At 57.4% G+C, this 12772-nt stretch overlaps 1 protein-coding gene across 3 annotated transcripts; it reads right to left on the bottom strand.

Annotated features, from left to right (window-relative positions):
• Positions 1-56: 56 nt before the first annotated feature.
• Positions 57-11868, bottom strand: LOC148056631 (uncharacterized). Of its 3 annotated transcripts, none has more exons than XR_015702490.1 (4): positions 3918-11868; positions 2690-3091; positions 1494-1793; positions 57-1402 (listed from the first exon to the last, which is right to left on the bottom strand). XR_015702490.1 is itself a non-coding variant. In XM_087748294.1 (4 exons), exons 1-4 carry the CDS (start codon positions 4052-4054, stop codon positions 1307-1309), a joined length of 666 nt encoding a protein of 221 aa, XP_087604420.1. In that variant the 5' UTR covers positions 4055-11868; the 3' UTR covers positions 57-1306. The 3 variants fall into 3 exon arrangements, 2 of the variants coding, with proteins under 2 accessions (XP_087604420.1, XP_087604419.1); XM_087748294.1 differs by having other exon boundaries at positions 1675-1793; positions 2690-3003; XM_087748293.1 differs by having other exon boundaries at positions 1675-1793.
• Between the last annotated feature and the right edge of the window lie 904 nt (positions 11869-12772).

Here is a 12772-nt window from a genome sequence, read left to right on the forward strand (position 1 = left end):
GAAGCGCAGACGTGGCAGCGCTTGCGCTGGGGAGCTGCTGGTGTAGACGCGGGAAACTGGGCCTGGGAATGAGATGCTTGAGCTGCAAGCGTGGGTGCGAGGGGACAGCCCTGACCCCGGGAGCCGCTGGCCCCCTGTGCCCCCTCCTCGGGGCTGCGCTTCACCGCAGCTCCTGCTGCCCCGCTCTGCTCCCCCGGTTAATGCCTGCCAGCGCCCCAGTAGCGAGGCTGGGAGCAAGGCGGTGGGTCTGGAGCCCCCACCAAGAGGCAGCTGGGGCAGAAGCGCAGCCCCGTCTCTCTCTTTTAACTTTCTCTGGGCTGCTGCTGTTCAGAGACGACCACGGCTTCGTGGCCGCAGCGGTGGGACGTGGGTGGGCGCTGGGGGAGCCCGGCTGCAGCGGGGACGGGGCCGCGAACCCCCACAGCCCTCTTGGCTGCAACAGCACTGCGCGACGTGTGGGGTCACCTCCTCTTGCCTGCTCATGCTCAGTGCAAACCCAAGCATGGTTTACAGCGCTCCGACAATGCCGAGGGGTGCCCACGCGCCCGCTCTCTCACCCCCAGGGAACAGATGAGCAAATTCCCTGCAAGAGCAGCCCCTGGTTCCCGGCAGCCCCGCATGGAGGTGCCTTGGCCTCTTTGGGCTTGCCAGAAGCTTTGGAAGATGATCTCCCCTCTTGCTTGACCGCTGGGACGGCCCAAATGATGCTGCAGATGCAGCCACGGCTCTTGTGGGGAAGGAGCTGTTGGAGGAAGGGGGGTTTGTGTGACTGGAGGAGGGGGTGCAGAGTGGGGAGAGGGGCGTTTGGCTGTGGGGAGCGGTTCGGCACTGGAGGAAGAGGTATTTGCTTGAGGACAAAGAGGTCACCTTCCCTCGCTGGGATGGAGAGCTGAGCCATGGGAGGAGGAGGGACACAAAGTGCCACTGCGGAGGTGTCTGCACCATCGCTGGCAGACGGGGAAGGTGCCAGGGTGGGAAGCGCTCGCGTGAGCCCCCAGCCCCGGTCCCACTGCTTGGCAGGGACAGAGGGGGTGGGCAGGCGCCCTCCACCACGGCCCATGGGCTGGTGGGGGTGGGTGCTGCTGCTCGGAGCCCCTGGGGCTACTCCGCCAGCAAGGGAAAATCCGGAGTGGGTGACACAAAGAAACCAAACCTCAGAAAAGAGTTCAGTGCTTTTAACCTTCCCAGGCATTGCTATACGGGCGCTGCCCCGCGCTGCAGCACTCCCTTCGGGTACCACCTCTTGCGGCTCTCACACATTCGCCCTCTTCTCTTGAGCAGTGACCAAAAGCTGCAAGGAGCGGCATCACCGCGGCGCTGCTCCGTGCTGCAGCCATCTCTGCCCGCTCTCGGTCCCTGGGGCTGAGCAGGACACCGGGGCTGACGCCTCCCAGAAGCTCGGCTGTGGGCACAAAGCAGAAGTTATCCGACACTGTTAGGCTGCAGCTGTGAAAGAGGAGACTGGGGCCCACCACATCCCTTGTCCTACGCACCCACTGTGTCTCTCCGGCACTGCTCGCCCGTGGGTCGTGGCCCTGTGATGGGTCTGCTCCATGGCATGGAGGTGGGCTGCTCCCAGCCGCTGCGGAGGAGCCAGCTCCATCCCCCGCATTTCTGGCCTTCCTGTGGGACCCGAGAGCCCAAGGCACCTCACCCGGAGAGGCGGGCACTCACCCTGCACCATTGGAGGTGGAAGAGCAGCTGCAGGAACAGCAGGATGAAGCAGTAGCAGGCTCCGAAGACATAGCACGGGATGCGAGTGGCAGTCCCTCCTCCTCCACCTAGCTCAGCGCCTGTGGTAGGAGAGACGGCAAGCTGCAGGGCACGGTTCGCTGCTGAGCTTTCTTCGTGTCCCATGCCTGGGGCTGATGTGGTCAGCCCGATGTCGGCAGCTGCCTGCGCTGCTGCCAGATGAGAAGACGAATCTTGCTCTGAGACCCAAACGCGCACCCCGTGTTCCTTTCTGCTATGATTCTCCTGGGGTTCTTCCCTTGCCCAGGTGCCCACGGGACATCGCTGTAGGGGCACAATGCCACCCCCAGCCTTCCTCCAGTCCCATGCAGAGCAGAGGAGCTGAGGGACCTCGATGCCTGCCAGACCCTCCCAGACCAAGCGTGCAGTGCCGCGTCCCTTCCCAAGCCCAGCATGAAACACAGACACCTCCCCAGGAGGGGTTCTGCAGCTAATGATCCCTCTGCCTGCCTTTGGGGGCCCTCCTCCTCCTCACAGGGCCGGCAAGACCAAACTCTGCTGCTTGCCCTGCACGTGGGAACGGCCATGCTGTAAAATGCTCCCCATCACCTCTGCTTTCCAGGGGAACAGCAAAGAGGACCCTGAGCTGGTCCATCCCGTAAAACAAGGCTCCCGATTCTACCCTGGTCGCTGGACTGATTGCAGCCCTGGGCATCCAAGATGACTTCTTACGAGAAGAGGTACAGGAAGATGAACCCCCCATTGCTCCAGACCCACCACCCCTGACCAGGGCCCCCCTGAAAGGTCCCCTCTTGATGGTGATGGGAGAGCTGAGCTGGGGTGCCTGGGCAGGAACGGAGGCCAGGATGGCAAGGCTGGCCCATAACCCTGGGCTCCTCTCGTGTCCCCAAAGACTGCTTGTGGGAGTCCTTGGGCTCAGGCACAGGGTTTGGGAGCTGGGCTCTAGCAGAGGGTTTGGCCTCACGCTGGCACTCACCTGGATGCTCAGGGCTGAAATGCTGCTCGTGCACGGTCAGGGTGATGGGCCAGGTTCGCTGCGACGGTCTGAAGCCAAGACAGTAAACCCCGCTGTCATTGAGCTGCAGGTCCCGCAGCAGCAGGGACCCATTCTCAGGAAAGAGCTCAGCGCGGCCACGGTAGCCGGGGTGGGTGAAACATGCTGCAGAGCAGTTGCTGGGCTCCCCCTCAGCACCCAGGGAGCAGTTGTGCAGCGTACAGGTGATGAGTGTGTCCTGGCTGTTAGGGAAACTCCAGCGAATTGAGAGTGGGAAGCGAGGGGCACCGCTGAACCTGTAGGAGATGGGCAGGAGCACGGAGTGACCCACGGTGCCGTTGATCGAAGCCTGATGGATTTCGACGAGGACAGCCAGGTTTCCCCCTGCAGAGAAGGGGAAGGGGCAGATGAGCGACAGGCTTCGCCCCACGGCGTGAGAGCGGGGGCTGGACCCGCTGCCCCTTCCCCTCTTCCAGCACAGCCCCGTGCGGGCAATGGCAGCCCCTCGCCCCACCGCCCCGGCTGCTGCGGCCCCACGCACAGAAGCCGGTTCTCAGCAAGGTGCAGCTGCTGCCTCCGTATTTTGGGGGGTATTTCGCGGGGGACCCGAGCCCTGGCGGTGAAGGGCTCTGCCTCTGCAGGGCTGGCAGGGAGCTGTGTGAGCTGAGAAACACCAGTCATCCTAGGAGATAATTTTTCTTCCCTTCCAGGAATGGGCACAGCCAGGGGCTGGGCCAGCTGTTGTGAATGCCCTCTTGGGGTTAAATTTGTGATTTCCAACCCAGATTGAAAACCAGAGAAAGCCTTTTCACATGGATGTTATCATCACATAGATGAAAGCAGAAGAGATCTTCTGACATTACAGCCATCCTGCCGTTATCACCCTTCATGGGCTGCCCAGAGCTTACCAGGGGTAAGCGATACAGCACTGACAGAGCAGTAGAAGCAGTGGGCAGGAGCACGGCGAACGGCTGTGCAGGGTCCAGCTGGATGCTGCTCTCTCAGGGGGTGGCTTTGGCAGATTCTCGGCAGTGAGCGTATGAATCATGTCGTGACGCTTCCCTCCCCAAATTTCTAGCCTTCTGTGGTTTAGGAGAGCACGTCATGGGCACCACCAGCTGCTCCCCCTTATCACGTCAGCTCAGCCTTATCCCAGTCCCAGCTTTTACCTCCCCCAGGTCGCTTTCCGCCTGCCCCACCCCAGGCTTACCGACGAGCACCAGGATGGAGCAGAGGGTGCAGTATCCCTGCAGGCAGCTCATGTCTTGCTTGCCTTGGAGGTGCAGCAAAGGCACAATCGTGCAAAGCTGAGCATCTGTGCTGACTGCAAAATTTGCATGCAGGCATGTCTCAGGCAGGTGGCCAGTGGCCAGCAGCTCTGGGCTGCTGATTTTTAACCACTTGAGACAGCCCTGGTGAAGCCTGGCCACATGTCGGTGCCTCTGCAGTCTCTCTTCAGCTCAAAGGATGACACCTGCTGTCACGACACACAAGGACTAGGGTGGTGGGATGCAGCCAGCTCGGGGGAGGGCTCGGGGAGGTGCTGGAGGGACGAGGGTACATCAGAAGCCTCCAGCGGGGAGGCTGGAGGGCCGGTGTCAAAGCAGGCGGGTGGGCAGGATGGCGGGCAGCGACATTTCAGGGCGAGGAAGGAGCTGCAGGGGATGGTGATGGTCAGGGAAAGAGCAGCGGTGTCCGGAGGGCAGGAAAAGGCTGTAAGGATTTGGGAACAAAGGAAGATTTGAGAGGATGGCATTTCATCTGAGTATATACATTTATATAGGGCATTGCTTTTTAAATGAATATAAATCATATTGGCGTTCAATAATCAAGCTTTACGTTAAGGGGAGCTGAACCAGGTGGGGTTTGCGAGCCCAGGGAGTGGTCCTGGTCCACAAAAGGCAAAGTGGGTCCCGTTCCCAAGCCCAGGCAGCAGTGAGACAGAGCATGTATCCCAGCACACGCGGGCACTCTCCGTACAGCCAGCCGCCGGCAGATCGGCACAGACAGCGAGCAGCGCTTTTACCGGCACCCCCGTACCCACCCGCAGCACCCACAGGGATGCCAAGGATGCGAAGGGCCTGATCCTGCTCCTGCTCTCCAGCCGCTGGGCCTTGCAGGTCCTCCGCTGGGTCACATCCCACAACCATCCCTCCGGCAGCTGGCCCAGCCCCGTGTCCTCTCCTGCACCCAGCCCCGCTGGCCCTCTCGCACCTGGCCCCAGTCCCCTCGTCCTATTCACAGCCCGTCTGGCTTCAGGTTTGCTGCGGGATCAGGCGTGAGCACAGACTGGAGGGCACGCTCGCAGAGAGAGCGGGTAGGAACCGTCCCTTTTACCCCCCCTCCTCTTTACCTTGCCATGCTCGTTCTTCCCCCTTGACTCCTCCCAAATAAACAACCCACCCTTAATTGCTTTTCACCCCATTCCTCTCAGTTCTGCTACATCCACGCCCAAATTCAGTATTTTATCCAGCACCCTTACCCAGGCACTCTGCAGCCCCGGATAAGGCCCAGAGCCTTGCAGGGCTCCGCTCCCCGGGTCCCCAGCATCCCTCTTCACTTACCTGGGGACTTTGACCATTTCTTACCATGCAGTAACAACATCTCGGAGGCAAATGATTACGTGCTTCAGAATTGTTGACTGCCGTGATTTTAAAGAGGATTTGTCCCCTAGGGTCTAGCGAAGTGCCTGTCACCTTCACGCATTCGCACCCAGCTAGGATCACTACTAAACGGGAGATTTATTACGTTGAATGTTCGCAGAGAATAAACCCAGGAGAGGTGCAGGCACAAAGCACGTGGTGTTTGTATGTCCCCCATTCGCTCAAGGTTTGAGCTAGAACTCTTGCTTTACATGTAAACACTCAAAACTGTATTCTCAGCAGCCAACTCGGCCTTACTGCAGCGGTCAGTAAGGTATCACGCAGCCGTCTCTGTGTCCGAGCGAGTTCTTGTTACTACAGCACATCTTACTTCATGGTCCTGATCCTCTGTCATAAGCCGCAGCTCTGGAAGTTGTAGGTTTGTTTTAATATTAAAAAACCTGTTCGTATCGGATGGTTACAGGACATAACCCATGCAGATACTGCCCCTCTCTCAGCACCAGAGGAGAGGGGTTAGGCAGCGTTTTGTGAAGCCTGTGAAAACTTCAGAACTTGCCTTTGACTGAGGGGGATTTTGTCTCCAAGTTTTCTTGGAGATCTCCTTAGCTGCAGAAGCATACAGTGTTGTGACTATAAGGGCTTCAGTTTGCCAACAAATCCAGCCCAAGGAGCTCTGAAGGAAGAAGCGAGGCAGGTGGAAGCTGTGCAGGGGTCTCTCCCACCTTCCCTCCCTCCAGGAACTGAAGCGTCCCCTTGCTTCTCAAACACCTCATGAGGTGCATCACAAAATTCAGGTTTGCTTTGCAAAACCCTTGCAACATCCCAGTCCTGAGCAGAGCACTCAGCGGCGTCCATTGCCTCTGTTTTGGACTGACAGACATAACAGTCGTGTTGCAGAAGTCCTCACGCACATCAAAAAGCCCTTCTCTGCTCGAGTGGCTCTGCTTTGCCATGGGACGGCACCTCTGTGGGTCAGCTTTGGGGAGAGCAGCTGGGATTTAGGGGCAGACCTCAGCCCTCTGCAGCTGGCCACAGCCACCGCCGTTCATCTAAAAAGTCTTTCGGAAATGGAGTTTGCAGCTGCAGCCGGTCAGCTCATCCTCACCTCCGTCACCTCCAGCAGCCTCCCGAGAGGCAGAAGACCCCTTCCTCGGTGCTTTTCGAGTGTTGACGTAGAAACTTCCTGCCTACTCTTCACAGCTTTGTAGTTACTTCTAAAAATAAAGTTATCATGGCATAGGTGTTTTCTTCAGAGGCTTCTTTTGCTCCCAGGGCTGCATGCACGCTCAGGAATTGATGCAGCCCAACACCACTAAGGACCCACTGCAGAAATACCTGAGCACCCGTTTCCACGGGTCCTGCCTGCACGTCCCGGCAGCGGTGGGACCGCTGCTTCGGCCTGGGGGCTCCTATCACGGTCACGGAAAGGCGACTTTAGAGCCGCGGGCGATGCCGGGGCAGCAGGCGAGGGTACCAGGGCTGCACAACGGGCTCGGTGTTGCAAAGCAGCGTTACCTGTTCGGAGCGTGGGAAGCCTCCGGCTCGCACTAAGACGGGGCCCTTGCAGAGCGCCAGCAGCAGAGGCAGGACAAGGCTAATCAGCAAGTGGAAAACCAGGAATTTAAGAATTCCTCCGTTTACAGCAGAGCTTGAGAAACCACACCGTAATAAGGATCTGCAAAGCACCGAGAGTAATAAACAGGGATCAAAAGTGCCTAAATGTTAAAAATACGACCATTTACAGCAGCCTCTGTGACAGGCCTGATCTGCCGGGCTCCACAGCAGAGCCCGTCACCCGCGGGCGAGCAAGACAGGTCCCGGCTCCCACCCCCTCCTTCCTGTGTCAGCGTGGCCAGGGTCGCCGTCACCTCAGTTACCGCTGCCTCCACCTGCAGCGCTGGGGGAAAGCCACCCGCGCGCGGCTCGGGTGACCTGCCTGGTCAGGGTTTGCCACCCGAAGGTGGCACCGTACCCCCCACGCTGTCGGTGAGTGGCAGCCGGGACCCGTTTCAGGGAAGAACTCAGTGCAGCCAAATTCAATACATCTTTTCTCCAGCTCAGGGAAGCCATCCCTTTCTCGAATACCTAAAGACAAATACCAGTTAGGTCCTGGGTTTCATAAAGCACAGCAGAAAAGGTCTTGTCCTACCACAGCCCCACCAGAGGTGCCTCCTTTCACGCCTCCAGTGCTCAGAAACAAACGCCGAACCACGGGTGGTGCAGAGGGGCATCTCCAAACTGAGCCATCCTGGACACCATCCCCTTCTCTCGGCCCAGCTCAGGCACCTTCGGAGCCCTCTGCCTCAGATCCTCCTGGGCTGACTGGGAAGAGCAGGATGGGGCGAGCAACCAGCACCGCGGGGAGGTGCCCGGGTCTCCTGGACTTGGGACAGGGCCGAGTCGTGACCGCGGGGATGGAGGCTGCTGGTCACGGACCTCCGCAGGGCACGGGAAGGAGCTGGGAGCAGTCGCTGGGTATTTTCCTCTCTCAGGATGGAGGCTCACAGCTGAGGGGACAGCAGGGCGAGGTGGGCAGAACAACCCCTTGACACCTCCGTCGGTCCATGGGATTTGCCCTGCACCGGGGAAGCTGAATCATAAAATCGTTTAGGTTGGAAAATACCTTTAAGATCATCAAGTCCAAGGTCTCCGAAAGGCAACCGCAGCCCAGGGATGAGTTACCAGCCTGGTGCCCCGCTCCCTGAAGGTCAGAGAGGTGCAGTCCAACACCAGGCAGGACTCAGGGTCTTCTCCTTTTGCCCCACAAATCCGAATTTGAGCAGATGGGCACAACTCCATAAAGGAGAACCGCAGTATTGCGCTGGCTGGGGAAGAACTCCCTCCTTTTTCAGCCTTTCCTCCTTTCCTGGCCCTGTTACAGCTACGAACACGAAATACGCACCGTTTGCCTCTGCCAGCCCGTAACTGGTAAAGCGCACGGGAGTGGTTTTCTCTCTCTGAAGTGTCCTGAAATTGCTCTAGGATGTTTTTCTGGATGGTGGCAGGTAAGCAAGGACCCACCGAAAGGGCTTCACGGACCCGAGGTGTCATCCCCAGCCCATCGCCATGGCACAGCCACCAGTCAAGAGACACCAGGAAAACAAGAACAGCGTTTCGGTCCAAAGCAGTGCATTTTCACAGCAGAAGCGCTGTGCGTTTGGCATCACATGCCAACGCCTCTCTTAAGGAATCCCACCAATGTGTCTTTCCCGGGTTATTTTGGGGATTGCCATAAGACTCCCTCCTCCTCCTCCGGTCAGGGGGAGCCTCCAGCGCCGCACACGCACCAGCCAGCGCCTCCAGACTTGTGCTTTAGGGGGAAAGAGGTAAAAAAAAAGCACTGCTTTACGCCGGTGGATGGCTTTCTGACGGCAGCATTATATGGAGGAAGGTGCCTTCTGCGGCTAGGTCTCAGAAAGGGCAGAGAGGCAGGAGCCGCCGGCCCCAGGCCACGCGTGGGGCTCCGCACCCGCGCTCCTGCTGCCCCGGCTTCCGCTCTGCAGGGGTCAAAGCACCTAAACCAAAACCCTTAAAGAGTTACGGGCATAAAGAAATTGAAGTCTAATCTAAGCAGAGCTGAGAAATACTCAAGCTAAAGGAAAAAAAATACTATTCCGCCATGATTGCTTTATATTTCAATGTGAAGAAATCAGCTTATAACCACCGACTGTAGCAGCAGCTGCCAGGTGACCACCACCCACAGCCCCTCCGGCCACAGCGCGTTCCCATCGCTCGCCATACGCCTTCTGAGAAGCTGCACCACAGCGACTTCACGTGCGCTCATTAACATCTGGCAGCCACGCTAGTCCGCGTGACGAACGCGTCCCCCTTTCCAACGAGCAACGCTTCCGTGACTTCTTCAGCGCCGGACCCCTGAGCGCGTGCTAGGGCACCTCCAACGCGAGCGAGCATCTCTGCCAGACAACGCGCTTGAACATCGCCAAAACCGCCCGGTTTTGGGGGAGGAAAAGCTGGAAAGAGTAAAATTCCTTCCCTTCACTTTTACCTGGAAGCAGCCAGCATATTTGAGATATAATGGTACATTTTCCTAATTTTGGGATGCAGCGGTCTCCTCCTGGCTTCCTCCTCGAAAATGCTCTGGGAATCGTGGAAAATCCCCCACCCTGCTACACACCAGAGCCCAGCCAGGCGCCGCTGCTCTCAAAGAGCCGCCTTTCCCCGGCCTCCTGCAGCATTGGCTTCCCTTTCGTCTCATGCACAGAAAGCCACCCCCACCCCGCCTTTGCTTCTCTTCCCTAGGGAAAGCTTTGAGGCTGATTTTATGGACCACAATTCATCACCACCCGTGGGACAAGACTGCCCTTTTATTACCTAATTGCCTCCAAATCCTCTTCACCTGGAGCCACATTAAAGGAGAAGTATTTGTGTACAATATCCAGAAAGACAGACGCGATGGCTGCAAATATGTGGGAAGGACATAGAAATAAAATGAAAATCTTGTGGAAATCAAGATTAAACCTGAAAACTGGAGGAAAAAGCTGATGTGCATCCTTTATCCAGGTGATTTGCTGCAAACTGGCTGATGCAAAGCCCTCTCAGGGGCGGTCCCTGTGCCCGGAGCGGCTCCAGGCTGTGTTTAGGGAGCTCATCCCCTGCGCTCTTCCAGATGAGCTAAATTACAAATCCCCAAGGGCTTGGCTATATATAATCTCATATTTCAAAACAGACTCATTTCTTCCTTCCCTAAACTTATGCAGGGAACAGTTTCGCCCCGTCTCGCCTGTCGCCGAGCGTGCGGCGTCCCCGTCGGCGTCCCCCATGCGTACGCGAACACGCGCGCCAGCAGACCGCAGACCTCCACGCATGCAGAGCTGGAGCAACGTGCAACACGCGCGACACCCCCGCCATCGCTTCCCGGAGGAACCAAAGGATGCCAAGGCGCTGCTCGGCAGACGCCTCTCCCGGAAAAATCCGTTCTCCGCATAACCAGCGCCCGAACAGGAGGGTTCTGATGCAGGAGCAGGGGCTAATGCCCTTTTCCTGCGTTCAGCCCCGTGACTTGTGCTCTGCGTCTTTCACAAGCGTCTTTTTTTCCCCTCTGTTTTGACACTGAAGCCTGACCCAGGAACTGTCGAGAGCGAAACTCCTTACCTTTCCCCAGGGCTTACGTACGCGCGTTTAAAAGTATCCTTAACTGGTGCTGGACAGGGATTGTTTCTTCAAACACGCAATATTTTCTCGGAAGGTAACTCTGCCTTCTGGGAATCTTTCTTCTCTCTTTATTTCACATCTCTTCTGCTTGGTAGCAGCCCTTCACCTCATGCTGCCTCCTACAGCTTCTGCTTTCAAGCCCAAATTCTTCATCGAAATCTTCTTAAACTTCCCTGCCGGTGTTTCCCCGGGACACGACATTAGGAGCTCTGCAGAGAGGGGATTGATCTGCCCCAGGGGGGTCCGGACGGGAGTTCCTGAACCACAGAGCTGCTTTTCCCTTCATTTATTTTCAGTAAAATAATAAAATCCCCTGCCTGTAAAACATTGGGAGGTTTGGCTGTTCTGAGAAATCAAACTGCTTTTCAGCAACCGGTTTCGCAGTGAGCCCTAGGGGCTGGTTTTACACAAACCCCCTTGTTTGTCCCTTTTCTGCCTCCTGGGCCGCAGGCAGAGGAGCCGGAGCTGCGCGGAGCAGAGGGTGCTGTGCCAGCCCCGGCCCCCGGCCCCGCTGCCGCTGGGCCCAGCCCCAAACCCTCCAGAGGCGCCGCGAGGGATTAAGTAACCACAACCCGGCTGTGGGCACCTGGGGCGGCGTGAAAGAACGGAATAGTTAATCCCTTGGAAAATCGCGGTCCGGTGCTATAATCACTCACTCCTGTGAGTCTGGGGAGGTTTTCCCTCTATGTCATTAAATCTGTAGAAGTAACTAAGGGGGACGAGGTGAGCATTTGCTTCCCTCCCTCATCTAATGCATACAACGATCCCCACTCCATCCCTGTTCCGTTCCCGGGGCTCAGTGCTATGACAACACAGTTAATGAACAGTAACGAACTGGAAATGAGCACTTGCCATTAGCAGCGCAGCAACATCCTGAACGAACGCGTAATTTCCCCGGCTAATGACCGAGGAGCTCTTCGGAGTTGGCACAGAAAAGGGCGAGGAGAAGAGAGACGCTGGGTAAAACCAGCCGACGCCAACGGTTTGGCGCAGGGGGGAGAGTGCTCGCGTGTCCCTGCTCAAACCGTCGGCTCACAGCAACGCAGCCAGCTCTGCTTCGGGTGATTTCAGAGGAGGAGGAGGCCCAAGGAAGAGTTCCCAGGCGAGGTTTTCCCGTTACCTTGGATGTCCGACACGTGGCCAGCAGCGGCCCCTGCTTCCCGCGCGTCCCCGAGGGTCAGCGCCAGGGAATTCGCCGCCCGGCTCGCCTCGGCACCGGGACACTCGTTGCTTCCGCCTTGTTTTGCTGTAATTCATATTGCCCCATTTCCACAGCAAAACTGTTTGTGCCTCCCCAAGCCTGACAGTCCAGGTTTGAACCAAGGTAAAAACCTTAGTTTTTAATCAAGTTAAAATTAAGTTAACTTCAGGTAATACATTTTTAGTTAACTTCGCCGAAGGACCCCATTAAAATAGCTTCTCTGTTTTCCAGTAGCCAAAAAGGAAGGAAATGAGGAGTAAAGCTAAGAACATAAATACTTTTCAGCTTAGCTAAGAATAATTTCAGTACAGCACATGCAGAATTAAAACATTTTTATATAAGGCTTTTAATCACTACACAGATTATAATTGAGGGAAGCGTGGATCAGAGGGTCGCAAGAACAGTACTTACAGTCCTCTTCCTTTTTTGGGGGCCAAGCTGCCCTTCGCGGGGTGAAAGCAGCTGGCTTTTTTGTGCGAGTCCTGGGAGGAGCGAAGGGCTCCCGGCCGCACCAAGAGACGAGGCAGAGCGACCCCGGGAGCCGTGGGTGAGCTGGGGGCTCTGGAGCACACCGGGAGGAAAACAGAAAGCTCCGGGGCATCCTGGAGGAAAAATGGGGGTTCCTGATGGGAGCAGCAGGTAACCGGGGGGGCTCTGGTTTTGCCGAAGGACTGAGGACTCCGGGGAGCACCAGAAGCTGAATGATGGGCTCTGCTGCGCACCCAAGAGGAAGGGGAGGGGTCCCAAGGGGACCCTGAGGAGAGGAGACACCAGACAGAGGGATGTGGGGGCACCGGAGGGCAAAGGGGTGCCCGGAGCGGCCCAGAGGGCAAGGGGAGGCAGCTGAAGGCGCACACGGGGCGGGGGGACCTGCGCAGGTGCATCTCCACTCCTCCTCCGGCACGATGGACACCACGTCCGGCAGCTCTTTAAAACATCCACGGTCATGGAGGCTTTTGAGCATCCATCCCTGGGGTTCCCAAAAGAAACGGGCACAGCACAGCAGAAGAGAGACCCGGCCCCGCTGCTACCCCGAAGGCCGCAGGGGTGGGATGCACATTGACTTTTTAACATTAATTTCTTGCATCT

The sequence above is a fragment of the Nipponia nippon genome, unplaced genomic scaffold (assembly GCF_047370975.1).
Source record: "Nipponia nippon isolate SJK-2023a ecotype South Korea unplaced genomic scaffold, ASM4737097v1 scaffold_12, whole genome shotgun sequence".
Taxonomy (NCBI): domain Eukaryota; kingdom Metazoa; phylum Chordata; class Aves; order Pelecaniformes; family Threskiornithidae; genus Nipponia; species Nipponia nippon.